Source organism: Hyperolius riggenbachi, chromosome 10 (genome assembly GCF_040937935.1).
Source record: "Hyperolius riggenbachi isolate aHypRig1 chromosome 10, aHypRig1.pri, whole genome shotgun sequence".
Lineage (NCBI taxonomy): Eukaryota > Metazoa > Chordata > Amphibia > Anura > Hyperoliidae > Hyperolius > Hyperolius riggenbachi.
The window spans coordinates 77,190,975-77,212,704 of record NC_090655.1 but is presented as its reverse complement, the minus strand read 5'-3'; the positions used below and the strand labels follow the sequence as shown (position 1 = coordinate 77,212,704).

The window sequence follows — 21,730 nt, the reverse complement described above, 5'->3', positions numbered from 1 at the left end:
CTCCTCTAACTGGTGCCACCTGTAGTTTACCTCTTGTGTCATCACTGCAAGGATCTGCTGCCAATGGTTTGATGTCAGATACCACAGGACACCTTCTGAGGTCTTGTAGGGTCTTGATGGGCCAGACTTGTTGACAGTGTTAGATAGGTGAACTGAAGAACAGGTTAGGATACAAAGGAAACCGGGAGCCTAATCTAGTGTAGTATGTAGTAATGATTAGAATATACATGAGTTAAGAAGAAATATACTCACAAAGTAAGGTTGCTCTAAGGGCAACCACTCAATACGCATGAGAGGAAGTACCATCCCTTGTCGGCCTTTATGTAGATATAGGTTGCAGCTCCCGGAAAAAAGCCAGCTGGAGAGACAATCCAGCAGCCCTTGACAAAGGGATAATGCAACTGGAAGAGTAGGAGACGCCAGTAGTATATACTGTGGGATGCGAAAGTTTGGGCAACCATGTTAATCTTCATGATTTTCCTGTATAAATCGTTGGTTGTTACCAGGGCTGTGGAGTCAGAGTCGTGGAGTCGGAGTCGTGGAGTCGGGCAATTTTGGGTGCCTGGAGTCGGAGTCGGGAAAAAATGCACCGACTCCGACTCCTAATGAATTTGTAACTGTAATTAAAATAGAAAATATGATAAAATGTTCTATTTCTCAGATAATAGTTATTAAAAATAATGTGTATATATACAGTAATAGCTGAGCTTAGTCCACAAAAATGAAATAAACCAGTCAAAATTAGTTACTTGTCCTCCAGCCCCCTTCAGGCTAATCAGTCCCTCACTGTCCTCCACCACCCGGATCTTCTGCTATGAGTCCTGGTAATTCAGCCAGTCAGCGCTGTCCGGCCGCATGCCGCTCCCACAGCCAGGAACATTCTGCACCTGCGCAATAGTGCTGCACAGGTGTAGTATGCTCCTGGCGGCGGAGTGTGTGCATGCGCACTTCGCCCGACTGGCTCAAGTACCTGGACTCATAGCAGAAGATCCAGGTGGTGGAGGAGGACATAGAGGGACTGATTATCCTGAAGGCAGCTGAAGGAAGCCCCAGGTATGTATAAAACTTTAATTTCATCTGTCTCAGGTTTACTTTGTTACACAGTAGTACTATACTCTACATATGCACTCCCCACAGAGCTGCAGGGAATCCACTGAGAATGCTGTCCACATTGAACACAGAGGTGTTGTCTGTTTACAATCTCCTCATTCCCCTGCAGAGTACCTGCACATCATTCTTACATGTACCCACACTTACATTGCCTAGGGCCTGATAGATGTTCTTTGTTCCGGTTTGTACCTTTTACAAGTACTCTTACCAAGGACTAGTTTTAGTCTAAAGGGAATAAATATAGTAGTCTACATATCCTTCTCACTTCAGCTGTCTTGTAAAATTCCAAAGCGTTGGCAGTTAAGAGACGAATTTCATGTTACATACTTTTAATCAACAAAATTGTAATATGCAAATTAGAGGAGTCGGAGTCGTGGAGTCGGAGTCGGTGGAATCCTAAACTGAGGAGTCGGAGTCGGAGTTGGAGTCGGTGGATTTTTGGACAGACTCCACAGCCCTGGTTGTTACGATAAACAATGTCAGTTAAATATATCATAAAGGAGACACACACAGTGATATTTGAGAAGTGAAATGAAGTTTATTGGATTCACCGAAAGTGTGCAATAATTGTTTAAACACAATTAGGCAGGTGCATCAATTTGGGCACCACAAAAAATAAATTAAATCAATATTTAGTTAATTCTCCTTTTGCAGAAATTACAGCCTCTAAACGCTTCCTGTAGGTTCCAATGGGAGTCTGGATTCTGGTTGAAGGTATTTTGGACCATTTCTCTTTATAAAACATCTCTATTTCATTAAGGTGTGATGGCTTCCAAGCATGGACAGCTCTCTTTAACCTCCTTGGCGGTAATCCCGAGCTGAGCTCGGGGTATGCCGCCGGAGGTCGCCGCTCAGGCCCTGCTGGGCCGATTTGTATTCTGAAAAAAGCAGCACACGCAGCCGGCACTTTGCCAGCCGCGTGTGCTGCCCGATCGCCGCCGCTCCGCGGCGATCCGCCGCGTGCAGCGGCGAAAGAGGGTCCCCCCAGCCGCCCGAGCCCAGCGCAGCCGGAACAAACAGTTCCGGCCGGCGCTAGGGGCTGGATCGGGCGGCTCTGACGTCAGGACGTCGACTGACGTCCATGACGTCACTCCGCTCGAGGAAAGCAAAACAAGATAGGCCGCTCATTGCGGCCTATCTTGTTACTTTCGATTGCCGGAGGCGATCGAAAGTACGCTTCCGGAGCGCCCTCTAGTGGGCTTTCATGCAGCCAACTTTCAGTTGGCTGCATGAAATATTTTTTTTTTAATTTAAAAAAAAACCCATTTCAGCCTCCCTGGCAAAATAAATAAACCGCCAGGGAGGTTAAAGTGGACCCAAACTAAAAATACAAGATTTCAGAAATAAAATCTATTTTCTAAATTACAATAATAAATAGCAACCTTTTTTCAGCTGCATGATGACAAATATAAAATATTTTACATTTATTGGAGAAACCCCCCCCCCTTCCTTTCATATTGCCAGAAAATAATCCGGCAAACTGGTGGAGTAGATGGTGTCCAGCAAAGGAGGAATTGCTAATGGCTGCCCCTAGTATAACCCTAGTTATGCAAAGAGGAGGATGAAAAGCATGCACTGAAATGCTCATAGGCTTGAAGGAGTGTTTATTTATCTTTGTATGTGTCAGAGTGGTGCAACTAAATTTTTTTCATTAAAAAAATGTTTGGTTTGGGTCCGCTTTAACTCACACCACAGATTTTCAATGATATTCAATTCTGGGGACTGAGGTGGCCATTCCAGAATGTTGTACTTGTTCCTTGAATGCCTTAGTGGATTTTGAGCAGTGTTTAGGGTTGTTGTCTTGTTGAAAGATCCAGCCCCCCGCGCAGCTTCAACTCTGTCACTGATTCCTGGACGTTGGTCTCCAGAATCTGCTGATGCTGAGTGGAATCCATGTGTCCCTCAACTGTGACAAGATTTCCAGTCTCTGCACTGGCCCCACAGCATGATGGAACCACCATTATATTTTACTGTAGGTAGCAGGTGTTTTTCTTGGAATGCTGTGTTCTATTTTCTCCATGCATAAGGCCCTTTGTTGTGCCCAAATAACTCAATTTTAGTTTCATCAGTCCACAGCACCTTATTCCAAAATGAAGCTGGCTGGTCCAAATGTGCTTTAGCATACCTCAAGCGCCTCTGTTTGTGCTGTAGGCAGAGAAAAGGCTTCCTCTGCATCACTCTCGCATACAGCATCTCCTTGTGTAATGTACGCCGAATAGTTGAACGATGCACAGTGACTCAATCTGCAGCAAGATGATGTTGTATGTCTTTTGTGCTGGTCTGTGGGTTGGCTCTGACTGTTCTCATTATTCGTTGCTTCTGTTTATCCGAGATTTTTCTTGGTCTGCCACTTTTAGCCTTAAAGGGAACCTAAACTGAGAAGGATATGGATTTTTCCTTTTAAAATAATACCAGTTGCCTGAATCGCCTGCTGATCCTGTGTCTCTAATACTTTTAGCCACAGCCCCTGAACAAGCATGCAGATCAGGTGCTCTGACTGAAGTCAGACTGGATTAGCTGCATGCTTGTTTCAGGGTGTGATTCAGCCACTATTGCAGTCACAGAGATCAGCTGGACTGCCAGGCAACTGGTATTGTTTAACAGGAAACATCCATATCACTCTCAGTTAAGGTTCCCTTAAACTTAAACTGAGCCTGTGGTCTTTCATTTCCTCAATATGTTCCTAACTGTGGAAACAGACAGCTGAAATCTCTGAGACAGCTTTCTGTATCCTTCCCCTAATCCATGATGGTGAACAATCTTTGTCTTCAGGTCATTTGAGAGTTGTTTTGAGACCCCCATGTTGCTACTCTTCAGAGAAAATTAAAAGAAGAGGGAAACTTACAATTGACCCCCCCCTTAAATACCGGTACTCTTTCCCATAATTGGATTCACCTGTGTATATAGGTCAGGGGTCACTGAGCTTACCAAGGCAATTTGAGTTTCAATAATTAGTTCTAAAGGTTTTGGAATCAATAAAATGACAACAGTGCCCAAATTGATGCACCTGCCTAATTTTGTTTAAACAATTATTGCATTTTCTGTAAATCCAATAAACTTAATTTCACTTTTCAAATATCACTCTGTATGTCTCCTATATGATATATTTAACTGACATTTTTTATCGTAACAACCAACGATTTATACAGGAAAATCATGACGATTGACAAGGTTGTCCAAACTTTTGCATCCCACTGTATCACTTATTGCAAACTTTAAGTAAAAAAAAAAGAGTTTTACTCACCTGGGGCATCCAATGGCCCCCTGCAGCTGTCCGGTGCCCTCGCCGTGTCCCTCCGATCCTCCTGGCCCCACCGGCAGTCACTTCCGGTTTCGCCGTCAGGAGCCGACAGGCTGGGAACGCGAGTGATTCTTCGCGTTCCCAGCCACAATATCGCCCTCTATGCTGCTATAATATATAGCACATAGCATATAGAAGCATAGGGAGCACTATTGTGGCTGGGAACGGCGAGGGCACCGGACAGCTGCAGGGGGCTATTGGAAGCCCCCAGGTGAGTAAAACTCATTTTTTTTTTTACTTTAGGATCACTTTAAGGGCAGCCAGATACATCAGGACCTGCTCCCAGTTTAGCATCTGCTCATCTGTGGCCACCATTTTAGTACCCATAGATGTGATACCTTGGTCAGCCATAATTAATGATGATGGCTTTCCTGCTTGAGTAATCGTCCAACATCTAGCAATTATCCTGGTCCAAAAGACATTGTGGCTGAGCGTTGGGTAAGCATTATGTACCTAAAGGGACTTTTTTTCAGTGATGAAGGGAATTATTTCATTCCACACCACCTTTCCCAACTTGATTGGTCTTGTCTGAGGGCTCCTTTGCAGATATTGGTTTGGCAGTTGCTAGCATACCATTTTCAGATGAAAGCTACATGTCTATAGGTACCTTTATATAAGAATAGCAGAACATAAAGAACCCAAGTACAGCCTGCTACAGTGGCGTCACTAAGGAGCCCCAGTGTAAATTTTACATTGGGAATCCCCTCCCCCAAGTGCTTTATACTTAATAATTGATACGGTGCACAAAACCCTGCCAAGGACAGCTGCAGTGTCAGAGGTGCAAGAAGGGGATGGGGAACAGTTTGATAATCACTTATATAGGTGCTTTGGATAGTAGTGATCATTATTACCAGAACAGGACAAAACATAGAGCTAATACTGTGGTTGAGGGTGGGCCCCTCTGGCCCAAGGGCCTTGGTGCGGTCGCAACCTCTACTGCAGAGGTTGCGACTGCACCAAGGCCCTACTGCTGCACTCCCTACTGTTACAATTTTGCACTGTTGCTTTGGCAAAGATCGAACCCTGCATCCCGAGCATTGGCTTCTTTCAAAAGGACCTATCCCTTTATCCTATAGACTACCATAAATATGTGTAAGATAAAGGATTAGGTCCTACCTTAACAAAAATAAGGACTCGTAATAGTATTCAAGGTCACTTTATACAACACTGGACAACGCGTTTCACCGCCCACTGCGGCTTCCTCGGGTAAATAGCAGTGGGAAATGAAGCAAGTCAGGATCTCAGGTGCCTAAAATTCTCGGTGCCCAAGATCCTGACTTGCTCCATTTCACACTGCTATTGACCTGAGGAAGCCGCCGTGGGCGGTGAAATCAGTTGTAGTGTTGTAATAAAGTAACCTATACTATTACAGGTAGGTCTTCCTACTTATTAAGGTAGGACCTAATTCTTACTCTTACCCATATTTATGGTAGTCAATGTTTATACTACTGGGCACCTCCTACTCTTCCAAGTGTTAGATAAGTGGTTGTAGTAATTTGTCTGATCATTGTCTATGCTGCTTCAGAGATATATTGCGTCTCTGTATTACCAGGTAGAGGATAGCCAGTAATGAGTGGTGCTTACTCTGCTCACAGATCAAAGTGGGTTGTTGATTAACCACCAGTCACCAGAGGTCAGTGAGACCTTTAGGTAAATCACCTCCAGCAGTGCTCCAGCTTGTCATACTAGAGTAGTAGTTCAGGTTAGTGTCATATTACAGCCCTGCAATCATTAGCAGTGATCAGCATTAATAGAGCGAGGCAGAGCTGACCCCTGTGTGCTGTGCTGCTGTCTAACCTGACTGACATTACCTGTGCCTGCGTTATTTGCACTGCCGTTTGCTCTGCATTAATCTGATTGGCCAGGAATTGAGAAAATATAGATTGATCCTAACCAGCTCACTTTTTCCACCTGCAGCCTGAGCCACTGGACTCCTCTGATATGAGCCTTTCACACAAGTCTCTCTATTCCCGATCAATGGCCATGGAGACAGCTGGGGGCGGCCTGCGACACTCCTACCAACAGGCTGACCTTGAAGCAGCACTTCAGCTGGCCAGAGAAGAGGTACGCTAATCCTTTCATGCAAACGGAAGGCATAGAGTTTTATAGAAAACCCATCTAGTTTGATTGTGATAGACTGAAAAGTAAATGTGTGACACATGACATGCATGAAAATAGTTTCCTTATGTGCACCTTAGCTAAATATACTGTACACAGTACCCCATGTAAAAAGTACAGTACTGTGTGCAGCCACTGTGTGTCACTGTTGCATCACCAGGTTCTCACAAAGCTGTAAACATGGATACAGCAAACTTTGGCCTGTTTTTACAATAGTGCAGAGACTACTAAAAATGAAAAACTAAAATATCTATGAAATTAAAGCAAACCTGAAGTGAAAAAAACCTTATGATATTGTATATATACTACGGAATATGAATTGAACATTAGTAACAAAGAAAAGGGTCTCAAATTTTTAGTTATATAGCTGTTTTCCTTTCTTTTTTTTTCTTTTTTTTTTCACATTTTATCATTTTATCATATTTACAGTTTACAAACCACACTTTGTATCTTAATCTATAAAATAGAGAAGAGCTAATGACCTTTCATGCAGTATAACCTTATCTCAAGCTGTCTTACTGTTTCTTGGCTGTTTAATGTTAGGTACACACCATACAATTTTCTGTTAGATTTTCCGTTAAGCCCAATCTACACAATATTCTATTTACGATTCACTTAAATCCGACATGTACGATTGGGATTCGATTCGATTCAGTTCGTTTCGCAATTGCAAAACAATGGCAACTCGAATTGCATTGAATCCCGATCGGACATGTCGGATTTAATTGAATCGTAAATAGAATTGTAATCGAATTGTACAAAAAAATCGTATCGTGTAGATTGGGCTTTAGATTTACCTGCCAGATGTTGGATATTATCTATCTAACCATCTATCTGCCTAGCAATTAGGCATTGTTCTACTCAGCAGGAGATAACCAGAAGGCGATGCACCAGAGATAATGACCCGTCTCTACCAGTACTTTACAGAACATAATCTAACAGAAAAATCTAACAGAAAATTGTATGGTGTGTACTAGGCATAAGTGCTTCAGAAAACAGGACTGTATTCACCCAAATTGGATTAATAGCTCAGTGAAGTTCTTTTGCATAGATAACTGAAGGTTTTTTTTGTTACTCTGCCTGTACTGAAAAAACAATGAGACTCTTTTCTTTGTTAAGGGGCCCATACACCTAACGATTTTCCCACCGATATACAGCAGTTTCGATCACTGTGATCGAATCTGCTGTGAAATCGTTGCGTAAGCGCTGACAGAACACTCCAATTCCAAAATCAATCGTTCCCGTTGATCATCCATGCGGAAGATTTTGCTCGATCGCCGGCGGGTCGGGAGTGCAAATGCCCGACGACCTGATCCGGCCGGCGTGTGTCCTCGCTCTCTCCGCTGTCTTCTTCTCCGCACTGGGCTCCGAGTCCGGCTGGCTTCACTGAACTTCCTGTCCCGGGAAGGAAGTTTAAACAGTAGAGCGCCCTCTACTGTTCCCCGGACAGGAAGTTCAGTGAAGCCAGCCGGACTCGGAGCCCAGCGCGGAGAAGAAGACAGCGGAGACCGGGGAACTAGTGCCAGCCGGAGCAGGTAGTGTATGCCGGGGGGGGGGGAGGGAGCTTCACAGATGGTGAATCGATTTCATGCTTAAATCGATTCACAATCTGTTTGCTGTAAAGGCAGCCATACGATCCCTCTCTGATCAGATTCGATCAGAGAGGGATCTATCTGTTGGTCGATCTGATGGCAAATCCACCAGTGTATGGCTACCTTTACTAATGTTCTATTTCTTAGCTGTACTGTACATACAATTCATTATCTCATAAGTTTATTTTCACTTCAGAATTGCTTTAAAGGGTTAGTACAGCAAGTACTCTTTTTTATTTTGTGAAATCTGCAACTTTTTAGGCATATTTCATTTTATTTAAAATAGTGTTCTACTAATTGCATAAAAAAAGTGCCTGAAATTATGAAAAATTAATGGTATGTAGAATCATATCATAAAGTATTGAATATGTATGATGAAAAGGTTGAATTCCTTTCACTTTTTCTTGACAATCTCAGCCATTATAGCCATGAAATCTTGCACCTGTGACACCCATAAAACCTGGCACTCAGATTTACTCACTGGGTGTCACCAAAAAAGAGGAAATGGTTGCATAGACTACCTGTCCACTGCTTTGTAGTATTGTGGGCTGTACTTAATGGTGCTGCTATTGACAACCTAAAACTTGGTCTTGCAGATCATGAACTATATATTTGGGGGCTTGCCTCTAATATAAGCCATCTTCCTCTTCCCAGACCCCTCAGCATGTTCTAAACTCCTGGACTCATCCACAAGGGATTTAGCCACAAACACAGGAAGAAATTTACCTTTATTGATCCTGGCTGTGTTCAGGTGGAAGTGCTAGAGAGATCAGAAAGTAGCCAATTTTAAGGTGCCATGGTGGCCTTGCCCACACTCCTGCCTGCAAGCGGTATCATTGCATGTATGCCATCATGCTCTCTCCATGTTAGTAGGGATATGGAATGACATGAATCCCCCCATAGAAATATATGTATGGGAGAAAGGCTCCTTAGATGTGACCTTTGCTGTTTTCCTGTGATATGGGGCCACTTTAATGTTTAGCAGTCAGTATAGCAGAAGTACAATCTAACTGTTAATACAATTTACCTTTATTTTTACCCTGGAGCCCGTGGCTGTGCTATGACTATTTTTTGGCAGTGTAGAAGACTGTGAAAGCACATATATTGGTGTGAATTCTCAAACACACTTTCAGTTAACGACTGGAACCGCAGTGTTGCACTGCTCGATCCAGTGCATCGCTATGGGCTGTGGATCTGCCGCTGCTCTCCACCCATTGATTGCCCGATATCTCCTGTCTGGAGCAATGGACCGATTTGATTGGTTTCGGCCAAAAATGTAACAATTGATCAATCAGGCCACTCGCTGCATCGATTTCTAACAGATTAGATCAGAGTGATCAAATTGGACGTATATCTATGGGAAAAATAGATAAGGCTATGGCCACCTTAAGTAGTCTGGTGCACACATCCAATTTTAATTTTCCAATGATTGTCCAATCATTGGCCAATTTTACCATTTCTGTGTAGTATGAGAGCTTACCTTCACAATCTGTTCATAGCATTATAATTTGTTGGCTCTCAAAATACATGGAGGTGGTAAAATTGGCCCGTAATTGGCCAATCAAAATTGAATGTCCGTACCCAGCTTATGAGTCCAGCGAGATTTGAGACATAACCTTATAAGGGCGTTTGTCTTTCTGTTTTCCTGTCACACTGGCTGATCTTCTGTTTTTTTCTCCATCAGATTGTAGCTAAAGAAAGTGAAGTAACAGAGTGGAAGAAGAAGTATGAAGAGAGTCGCTGTGAAGTGGTGGAAATGAGGTGCGATGGACCAGTACATGTATCATTACTGTGCACGGTTCCTCTAGCAGCTGATCTGGACTCCAGGTTTTAGTGTTATTGGAGCTTGAGCTGACTTGAGCAGAGCTGACGATCCTCTTGCTGGATGTGTAATCCTGCTTTTTATACCTCACTTGGCCTTGCAAATCCTAATCATTAAAGCCTCCTCCATATGGCAATGAGATAAGTAGAAACTCACATCCTCCCAGACCATCAATAGCCCTTCAGCTGATGCTCTGCCGCTTTAATCCAGAAACAAGGCACAGAGCAACACGTACCTCAAATGTATAAAGAGCTAATAAAGGCAGTATAGCAACTGCAGCTAGCTAATTCCATTAGCATCAAAACATAATACGATGCACATACAATAAATCAACTCAAAATTGTCCTCCGTCACTATTAAAATAACAATGCCTTATTGGTCTTGCTTTCTTCTTACTGCTCGGACCTCCATCCCCCGGGCCCCACCCTCTGCCTGCTACCTACTGCTTAGACCCATAACCCCCACCCTGTGCATGTACACTGTTGCCTGACCTCCCCTTCCTGTGCCTACTCCCTGCTGCGCAGACCACCCCACCCTGTGCATGCATGCCGTTGCCTAACTCCTGCGCCCCACCCTGTGCCTACTCCCTGCTGCTCAGAACAACCCCAACCCCCCTTCCCCCTCCTATGCCTGCTCACTTCTGCTCGGGCCCTACCCAAACTGTGCCTGCTCCATGCTGCTCGGACCTTTCCCATGCCTGCTCACTGCACCCCCCTTCCCCCCTGCCTTGTGCCTGCTTCCTGCAGCTCAGATCCCCCTTTCCCACCACTCTCTCTTAAAAATCTAATTAGAAGGCTGTGAATATTTTGTTCTCTTAAGATTATGTCATGTTAATTGCTTATTTCTCTATTTCTTCAGGAAAATAGTAGCAGAATATGAACAAACCATTGCACAGATGATCGGTAAGTGTTACATACAGTATATGTGTGTATACGTAGAGTATGAGTGCTTGCCTTTTGGAACTATTTTACAGTTGTTTTATTTTTAAAAATCTGATAATGTCATATTTATAAAAGGGTGATCAGATTTTTGCCTCATAGTCAGATGTGCTATGCCCCCTGGTAATCTGGCCAGCTGCTCGGCCACGCGTGCACCCCCATCAGGCTACCGCAGCCAAAAGTGTTCTGTGGGAGCGTTGCGCAGAAGTGCATGATTGGACAGATTACTGGGGGTGTAGCACGAGGAAGCGCACGCACCTCATGGGACAGGAAGAAGCCCTAGGTAAGTATAAATACACCGATTAATAACATCTCAAGTACACTTTAACTGTTTGAATGCTGCTCTGCTACCAATTTGTTTCTGGCAGTAGGTTTTAGGCTTCTTGCACACTGCAAACGATTCAGATTCAGATTCCGCTTTTTAATCTGTTTTTACTTCAGATTCCGATTCAGATTTGCAGTTTGCTCCTTGCACACTGCAAATCAGAATCTGAATCGGAGGTAAAAACTGATTAAAAAGCGGAATCTGAATCGGAATCGCTTGCAGTGTGCAAGAAGCCTTATGCTGTAAAGAATTTTTTAGTGCAAAGCAGAAATGCTGAGTTTTATGCCACGTTAACAAAGCCTAAAGCCCGCTATACTCTGGCAGACTTTCTCTCCTTGTTACCAAAAGATAGATCCCCCCCCATGATCGATCTGATGGAGAGACAATTGTTGCTGTCCATTATGCTGGGCATACATGGTGCGTTTTTTATTATCAATCGAGCCGCTGATGGCTCAATTGATAATATCCGACGTGTCCGATACCCCGCCGGATCGTTTCCGCGCTCTATACCAGCGGGCAGGACAAAAGAAAAAACAAAGGGAAGATAAGGAAGTGCCCACGGGGACGAGCGGGAATCGATCCGGGCGGCTGCAGGGGTGAGCGGGGACGCGCTGGTATCGATGGCTCGATACCGGCGCATAAACGAGCCGTGTATGCCCGGCATTAGTCTAGAATAGGTTGTAAGGCTATTTCCCAACAATTTAAAATCTATTATTCTGGCTACCCTTACAAATCAACCACCCAATCAAATGATTCACTTGCTTCCGCTCAAATTCTCTTGCTCATTGTGTATTCATTAGCTGCCCTCCTCCCAGAAACTTCAGACACTCCCACTGAGGTGTATACTAACAACTGCACTGTCTTTTTTTTATTTACAAATCCAGTCACTGAGTCACCTGCGCCTTGCTTGTAAACACAAGTGAGCAGAGGTGTTTCAGATATGCAGCTAGATAGGGAAATAAATGGAAGAGGAGGAATATATTATAGATAAAAAGAACCCCCAGCATTTAACTCTTTGGTACTCTTTGGCACTGACTACTAAAGGGACAGTGCTCCTAAAGTATGTGATAACTCCAAATCATAACAGTAGAAAAAGATTTTGCAATTTTTGAATGCAGGATTAGCATCTTTATCACTTAATACACTCAGACCAGCTGCTGTTGAAATTTGATTTTTATGATGACAATCCCGCTTTAAAGCAGGGATGCCCAACTCCGGTCCCCAAGGGTCACATCCATACCAAAACAGGACCTAACAAAGAGCTAATACTGTGGTTGAGGGTGGGCCCCACTGGCCCAAGGGCCTTGGTGCGGTTGCAACCTCTGCACCCCCTACTGTTAAATTTTTCATTTGGCTTTGGCAAAGATCGAACCCTGCATACTGAGCATCAGCTTCTTTCAAAACGACCTATCCCTTTATGCGAGCCCACCTTTTACATTTCCATTTAACTGACTTTTGGACCTCAAATTAATTTAATTTGCTTTGCTTATTTTATTTTTACCTCCTGCTTTCTGCTTTTCTTTGCTTACAAACATAAGGCAGCCCAGGTAAGACGTTTATGTGCCCCGTACACGTGTAGTAATGAAGTCTAGTCGTTCCTAGAAATAGTTGTTGTCTTTGGATGTTTAAAGCGGACCCAAACCAAACATTTTTTGAATTCAAAATATTTAGTTGCACCACTTTGACACATACAAAGATAAATAAACACTCTTTCAAGCCTATGAGCATTTCAGTGCATGCTTTTCACCCTTCTCTTTTCATAACCAGGGTTATACAGGTGGCAGCCATTACTTCTGAGCTTAGTAGGAGGTTTTAGAACATGGGTGTGTTTGTCACAGGGGCGTCGTCTATTTAAAATCTCACACAAGCTCAGATCACCTCCCCTGTGACATCATCAGTAGCAGCCTGTGCTTTGTTTTTTTATCTCCTCCACCAGTCTGCCGGATTCTTTCCCGGCAATATGAAAGGAAGGGAGGGGTTCCTAAAATAAGTGTAAAATATTTTATATCATCGTGCAGCTGAAAAAAGGCTGCTATTCATTATTATAATGTAGAAGATAGATTTTATTTCTGAAATCTTGTATTTTTAATTTGGGTCCACTTTAAGCTGCTGTAAAAATGTTATTGGCCATATTTCAAGGACCACTCCAGTGGGAAAAAAAAAAGCAGTTCAGTTCAAATCTGACAGAACTGATGGACTATTTCATCTCCTCATGGGGGATTCTCAGGGATATCCTTGTTTTCAAAAGCATTTACTGGACAACAGTTGCTAAGTCTGACAAAACAGTGTGCAAGTGAGTTGAGGGGCTGACGGGTATCTTTATCTTACTAATTTGGCAGTTAAACTGCTGTTCAGGAAATGCTTTTGAAAACAAAGAAAACCCTGAGAATCCCCATGAGGAGATGGACTACTCCAAAACCTGTCAGTTCTGTCAAATTTTAACTGCTTACTTTTTTTGTGGAGTGGTATCGTATAAACTAATTATGTGTTATTCTTGACAGGAAAGTAGAATCTCATTAGATCTTGTAGGTTATTAGAGTCTGCATATCACCATTGTATTGTGTTATTGAATAGGCTGTATTGTTTTTTTCCTCATTTGAGTCATATTAGCAGTGAACAGCTAAGATAATTGCTGTGGTCAAAACCCTCATAACCTAACTGTATATGTCATCTCCGTATTTCCATTCCACCTCTACCCCATTACTGTTTAATGAAGTCTCTTTAACAAGTATTACTGTTATGCAGTTATATAGGGTTGTCATGTTTTCTATAGTGCTTTACAGAGAACCTCAAACAAGTACTGTTGCTAAATACCCTTCAACGATGCTGCCTGGACATGAAAGAGGCCTGTAATTACTGTGTCCTAACTGGTTTGGTTAAAGAGACACTGTTGTTTAGCAGTAGAATAGCGGATAGTAGGGATGGACAATGAGATGCAAATTATTTTGAGTTGATGCAACATTATGCAAATTTTGTATGCAAATGTATGCAGCTTGAACATGAACCAATCACATACTGCTGAGGGATGGACAATGAGATTAGTCCATTTTCAAGCTGCATAAATTTGCACACAAAATATGCATAATCCTGCATCAAGTGGAAATGATTTGCACCTCATTGGCCATCCCTACTGGATAGCACTCTTACCATGCAGTGCTACAGTCCCAGGTCCAAACTTAGGCCAAGACACACTATCAGCATGGAGTATGTATGGTCTCTCTCTGCTTCTGTGGGTGCCTTTTTTCAAGGTCTTCCTGAAAAAAATATGTAATGATAGCTTAATTGGCTTCTCCTCCTAACTGGCCCCTAGAAAACAATAGGGATATTATATCATTATCCTCCTTGGCAGTAGCCCTGAGCCAGGCTCGGGGTGAAAAAACATGCTGGGAGCGGTAATCTGGAGCCTGGCTGAAGGTGGTCGCCAGGAGGTGTATGCAGAGCTGCAGCACAGCGGATGTTTGTAACTCACCTCCTCGGGATCTGAACACTTGCTGATCATCATCTTCTGGTCCTTGGATGCCTTTGATCCTTCAGGTGAGATTGCCGTTTGTCACATGACGACAAACAGCAATCTCACCATAGGGGTACAGCGCCACCTGGAGGACAGGAGGAAGAATTGCAGTGCTGGATCCTGGGGAAGTGAGTAAAGTGCAGGGCTGCTGCAGATCTATCTGTGATATGATTGCATGTTGCTTTTAGGGTCTGTTAGGGCATTCGACTGTGAGCTTTTATATGGGAGAGTTAGTGAGTGTATTCTATAAAGAGCTGTGGAAAATGTCTGCACTATAAAAATTCAAATGTATGCATTTTTTTTACCCCAGCTTCCATAGAGTAACAGTAGATGGCATGCTAGTGGTGTGGCACCAAAACTATGTAGCAGCGCCTTTGTCAACATTTACACTACCTCCAGGCAGAGAAAGTTTCTGCACACCCTACTTCCTGTGCACAAAATGTGACAAGAATTAGTTAGCATGTTAGCACTGAACTAGTCAACATTAGTCCTGCTGTGTATCGCTATTCATGTTATTAGTGCTTTAAAATTATATTCAACCGTTGTCAATAACTAGGAAACCTCGAAACCTCCTCTGTTTAGATCTATACATCAAAAGGGCAGAGTTTTGGCATATTGGTAGTGTCAGTTTTCCAGTTAGGGCAGATGTACTATTTCAGAGTTGCAGTACATTCTGCTGTGTGTAGCTATTTGTTGAGATGTGACAGAGCAGTCTGTATTTTATAGGAAGCATTAAAACCACTTCCTACCAGAGGATATTAATGAAAATCACTGCACTCTCCTCTTTACAAAATCCTAGATAACACTGTTTATTCCTCTCTGAGTTGATAAAAAGGCTACAGAGTTGAAAAGGAATGGCCCGTGTCCTCCCCTCAGGGAAGGGAAATCAACAGCAGGACTAGAGAGTAAATGTGTAAAATAAACATTGCAGGAGAAGAGGGAGGGAGCACCAAGTAAAGTATAGAGTCAGTTAATTTGTGTTCATCATGTAGGCAGCACGGTGGCATAGAGGTTAGCTCTCTCGCCTTGCAGCGCTGGGTCCCCGGTTCGAATCCCAGCCAGGGCACTATCTGCAAAGAGTTTGTATGTTCTCTCTGTGTCTGCGTGGGTTTCCTCCGGTCACTCCGGTTTCCTCCCACATTCCAAAAACATACAGGTAAGTTGATTGGCTCCCTCTAACAAAAAAAAATTGGCCCTAGACTACAGTACTTACACTACATAATGTAGACATATGGCAATGGTAGGGATTAGATTGTGAGCTCCTTTGAGGGACAGTTCGTGACAAGATATATATATACACTGTACAGCGCTGCGTAATATGTCGGCGCTATATAAATACTAAATAATAATAATAATAACAATAATATTGGGCACGGTTTTAATAAACTAGAGAGATAAAAAAAAAAAAAAAAAGAATAGAAAATGGATCAACAGTGTATTTTTCATTCTTTTTTTCTGATTTTCCCTTTAAAATGCATGGAAAATCACCCATAAAAAGCCTAATTTGTCCTGAAAATATATATATAATAATATATAGATCATTTAGGTGTAATAAGGTTGGTGCCAGAGTAATCAGAACTATGCTCAACTGTGAAAACAAGCTCAGTAGAGAAGTGTTAAAAAGGACAGATCTTTGCTAAAAATGACTATTTGTGGGTCTAGCCCCCTTTAAGACATGCACAGTAGACAGTAGACTGAATTTTAATCGCATTCTATTACATAAACTAGTGCACCACATCACAGAGGTGGCATTTCACAGGACTGATGCTCGAAAATCAATGATGCCAGATGCTCAGTCCAAGCCACTTACTTAGATTAAGTCTAGTAGGCGAGGCAGGAACTCGATGTGCAGATACCATCCTGCCTGTGTAATAACACTGTATTGCTTTCCATTCTGCCTGTGAACAGAGGATGATCAGAAAGACAAGTCGCTGTCACACCACACAGTACAGCAGCTGATTGTGGAGAAAGAACAAGCGCTGGCTGACCTGAACTCAGTGGAAAAGTCACTGGCAGATCTCTTCCGCAGATACGAGAAGATGAAAGACGTGCTGGAAGGCTTCCGAAAGGCAAGTGGCCCAGAGCAGAACTGTCTATTCTTTCATATCAATAGACTGCTAAATTCAAAGGGGCCTATTATTAAATATGCAGGAATATCGCGTTGCACAATTTTGTTCATATTTCCGAAAGGCACTTCACAAGATCCGGCACATGTCTTTGGCCGCTGCAAGCTCACAAAAGGAAAGTTTGCAGCACATTTTTTACTGATATTATTCAGGAAAACAACTGCATTTGTTCTAATGTAGTGAATGGGTAGTCAGTTCACTAGCACCCCCTGCCTAGAGATCCTAGGATAGCAGATTACAACTGGGCCTCGCTCCTAAGCGAGCGCTGTAATTACAGTGCAGGAGATTTGGGCGCAGCCAACGCCACCATAGACCGTAATAGGAATTACGGCTATAGCGGCGCTCATTGGGTGACTTCGGCGCCATCAGAAGACGGAGCTGAAGTTACATTTAAAACACTGTAGTTCGGCCTCCAGCAATAGCTGGAAACTAAATTACTACATTCCCCACTATCCACATGGACCTAGAGGGGGAATAGTAATTAACACTGCCGGGAACTTGTGCAGCAGGATAAGCCATATACCGGCTGTATCCTGCGCCCAAGTCTCTCGGCGGCGATTTTATACGTATGCCTCCTAGTACTGCGACAAGTACAATAATGCTGATAACACATCAATGCCCACAGTGAAATCTATGATAGGCGTGTCTTGATGCAATATGGCACAGAGTACAGACACCATTAAATGATTTAGATGACTCAATAATGATTGCAAGAAACTCGAAATGCATCAGTGTATTGAATTTAACTATGGACCTTGCTGCGTTGCTGGCCTAATTGTTCTATTATTACTCATTGAACAGTATTATGGTATTAGTATATTACTCATTGAACAAGATCACGGATATCAGTATTTTACTAAACTTGACTATTAGTATGACTAAGATCAGCTGAGAATTCAAGGGATGTATAGTATTGCTACATTAACAGTGCAGGTGGTCATCAAATTTCAACGTATACGTAGGCTGTGGCCACGAGTGTGCGTGAGCAGGACCAATGTCCACCTGTACACAACTGACACTGCACTAAATGATCAGTGTCTGAAAACACCACAAATGTTTCCTACATGTTTCACCCCAGAGGGGCTTCGTCAGGGGGAGACCCCAGTGAAGTACTGAGTGCAAAGGTGCTGGTAGCTAGTTGCTGAAGTTGCAAAGTATGAATGCATAACGTGCAGTACATGATAACAAACAAAGTATATACAATGGAATATTGACATACTGTAAGCTCTGGCAAGCTCATGATAAAGCTTTTGTGGTGTTTTCCGTAACGGATGTTGTCAGTGTGAAGGAAGAACTGTAAACAGTAGATGTCCTTTTACATTTCTGTAGCAGCAGGAGAGGAGAAAAGGGGCATTTGATAAGACAAATATATAGGAGACTTTGTTGCCTTTTAAATGCAGTAATCACTGACTACAGTGGACATATTGACCATGTTCCTTATATTTCGGATTGTATCCTGCAGAATGAGGAGGTGTTAAAGAAGTGTGCTCAGGAATATCTGGCAAGAGTGAAGAAGGAGGAACAGCGATACCACGCTCTGAAGATCCATGCTGAGGAAAAGCTGGATAGGTAGTACTACATAACACTGTTAAAGCTTTATATGCGGAAAACGCAACCTAGCAAAAGCTGAATAGGTAGTATAACACAACACCACAAAAGCTGCATAGGTAGTAGAACACTATACCACAAAAGCTGCATAGGTGGTATAAAACAACATTTGGACTGGCATTATAATACAACAAAAGCTGGATAGGTAGTACAACACAACAAAGGCTGCATAGAAAATAGAACACAACAGTAATTGGATTGATCGTATAACACAACAAAAGCTTCATAGAAAGTATAACACAACAATAGTTGGATCGGCACTTGGCAGTATAACACAAAGAAGTTACATAGGTAAGATAACACAAACAACAAAAGCTGATTAGGTTGTATAACACAACAAAAGTTGAACTAGACAATTTAAAACAGTACAACAGCTGTATAATGCAGCACACCAAAGCTGGACATGTAAAGTAACACAACATAGCAAGATCAGATAAGCCTAGAATTAGGATCCTTACTATTTCTGTAATGAAGATTAGAAAAGGAAGAGGAGCTGTGGGCTGTGGCATAAATATCGTTAATTTACCCCAGGGTGTCTCTAGTGATTATTGCAATGTGTGGTCTCTCCTTACAGGGCCAATTCGGACATTGCCCAAGTGCGCACTAAGTCTCTGCAGGAACAGGCAGCTTACCAAGCCAGTCTAAGGAAGGAGCAGCTGAGGGTGGATGCTCTGGAGAGGACCTTGGAACAGAAGGTTAGAACATGTGGCCCTCTATTATTCACCCTATAGGATCATACCAGTTTCCATTCTGTACAAAACTGGTGCTGAACATGTTTTCTGATCTGAGTCTCACTCACACAGAAGAAAAGCATGAGGACAGCAAGCTGTGTAATGTTTTGACGGGTTTGCTTTACTTGACAGGATTTGAATACAGGTTCTCTTTAAAGGACAACTGACCTGAGAAGTATATGAAGGCTGCTTGGCATCCTGCTGATCTTTCAAGCTTCAGCAGTGTCTGAATCACACACCTGAAACAAGCATGCCGCAAATCTAGTCAAACTTGAGTCAGACATCTGATCTGCATGCTTGTTCATGGTCTATGGCTAAAAGTATTAGAGGGGGAGGATCAGCAGGGCAGCCAGACAATGTGTATTGTTTAAAAAGGAACAAATATGGCAGCCTCCACATCCCTCTCAGGTTGGTTGTCTTTTAAAGGATTTCCAAGAAATCCAGGGTATATACATTTTTACGTACTTGGGGCTTCTTCCTGCCCATAGAAGTCTGTCTGGTCCCTGGCAGCAGTTGCAGTTTCCTAGAGGATTCTGCTGCCAGCCCCATAGTGATTTCTGATCCGATTGGTTGGCATCTTGGGTAAATCCATCGGTGTGCAAGCTGCCCGCGATCGCACTACTGTTTGCTGGGAGCATTCTGCACCTGTGCGTTCACACAAGACGCCGACCTGGCCAGCATCAGAGGACAATAAATGTAATCCTATATGAAAAGTGAGGAAGAGTTAAAACATTTTCAAATTAATGTGCAGCGCCGGTGCCGCCATTTACTGGCTTTTAGCGCAAATGTTGGGTTTTGATCCTGATTTTTACCATCGTCTAAAGGTAGCCATACACTGGTCGATTTGCCATCAGATCCGACCAACAGATAGATCCCTCTCTGATCGAATCTGATCAGAGAGGGATCGTATGGCTGCTTTTACTGCAAACAGATTGTGAATCGATTTCAGCATGAAACCGATCACAATCTGTGAATCTGCCGCTGCCCCCTTCCCCCGCATACATTACCTGCTCCGGCCGGCGCGTGTCCCCCGGTCTCCGCTGTCTTCTTCTCTGTGCTCGGCTCCTCCAGCTTCACTGAACTTCCTGCCGGGGAAGAGGGCGCTCTACTGTTTAAACTTCCTGCCGGGACAGGAAGTTCAGTGAAGCTGGAGGAGTCAAGCACGGAGAAGGGACAGCGGAGACCAGGGGACACGTGCCCGCCGGTAATGTATTGCCACTTTGATCACAGTGATCGAATCTGCTGTATATCGGTGGGAAAATCGTTAGGTGTATGGGCCCCTTAAGATGATCCGGGACACAGAGCAGGTTGCTTCAATGATCATTTAGTGGCGCTTCTCCTTGTCTCCCTGCAGGGACACATTGCATATTGTTGAGAAGGGCCACCAAATGCTTTTCTGCACATTTGCAGAAAAGCAGATTCAGCGAGATCCCGCAGAACACCTGTGTGAATTGGGCCTTAAAGTGTACCAGAGATCACAAACGCTAAAGAATCAATTTTTACCTGGGGCTTCCTTCAGCCCAATAAGCTCGTCTGAGTCCCTCGCCGTCCTCCCGCGGTGTGCCATTGAGCCGCGATCAGCCGCTGTAATTTCTTCAGTCACATCAGTCTGGGTCTTCTGCGCATGCGTGGGAGGTCTGCGCATGCACAGAAGATCCAGACTGGACCTGACTGAACCTGTTACGGGGCTGATCACGGCTGAACGGCAGACGGCGTGGGACTCGCACGTGTTTATGGGGCTGGAGGGAGCCCCGGGTATGTATCAATTATTTAGCTTTTGTGATTTCCGATACACTTTAACCTACGTACACATGCTAGAAAAAACTTGGCCAGGGCGTCGATAAAGACCAAAAAGGAGTGCTCCTATGATGCGTTAAACTTTTATTTCCTTTTTAAGACACATAATAAATGTACTTACCACATTTCCCCGAAAATAAGACTTAGGCAGGGAACACACTTGACTGTTTTCGTGCACTTTTTCTGCAAAGAAAAACGAAGAACTCTTGTTAATGGGCTAGTTCACACTTTCCCACGCAGAAAAAAAACTGACATTCTACATGATAATTCTGCGCATTTTGTCAGTTTTCCTTATCAATTACATTAGCTGCTGTGAAAAAATGTGTGCGTTTTCCTGCAAAGAAACACATATGGTGTGCAGAAAATGCACGCAGAAAAACGTGCACGGAAAACTGAAAGAAAATGTTGTTCCCTGCCTTACCCCGAATCTAAGCCCTAGCAGCAGTTACAGAGGAGGAAGAGGCCAGCAAGCAGGGACACGGGTGCATTGCCAATCAGGCACTGGTCCTGTCACCCAAGCACGCAGCAAGGTTAACAGCTGTGTGCTGGGATGACAGGGCAGCCACTTTCCAATCGGGCATTAGTGCGCAGGCGCTGGCACGATTGGGCGCGTCCTTCATCCCATGAGTGATGTACATGACGTCACAACTAGGTGTGCAGAGCTTATTATAGACAGACTGTAACCATTGCATCCAAAACAGATGTTGCAAATATGCACTGGTGAGACTAAACTCTAATTAAACTGGAAAAT

The 21,730-nt window shown here is 43.4% G+C and overlaps 1 protein-coding gene across 5 annotated transcripts in view; it reads left to right on the top strand.

Annotated features, from left to right (window-relative positions):
* Window positions 1–21,730, top strand: part of TACC2 (transforming acidic coiled-coil containing protein 2) — a 256,965-nt gene that overhangs the window by 232,204 nt on the left and 3,031 nt on the right. For all 5 annotated transcript variants that reach the window (XM_068259412.1, XM_068259413.1, XM_068259410.1 and 2 more), the window contains 6 exons: window positions 6,329–6,475; window positions 9,806–9,882; window positions 10,802–10,845; window positions 16,626–16,786; window positions 18,306–18,412; window positions 19,026–19,146. In XM_068259412.1, the coding sequence (XP_068115513.1) occupies window positions 6,329–6,475; window positions 9,806–9,882; window positions 10,802–10,845; window positions 16,626–16,786; window positions 18,306–18,412; window positions 19,026–19,146 (657 nt within the window). The remainder of the gene's footprint in view (window positions 1–6,328; window positions 6,476–9,805; window positions 9,883–10,801; window positions 10,846–16,625; window positions 16,787–18,305; window positions 18,413–19,025; window positions 19,147–21,730) is intronic.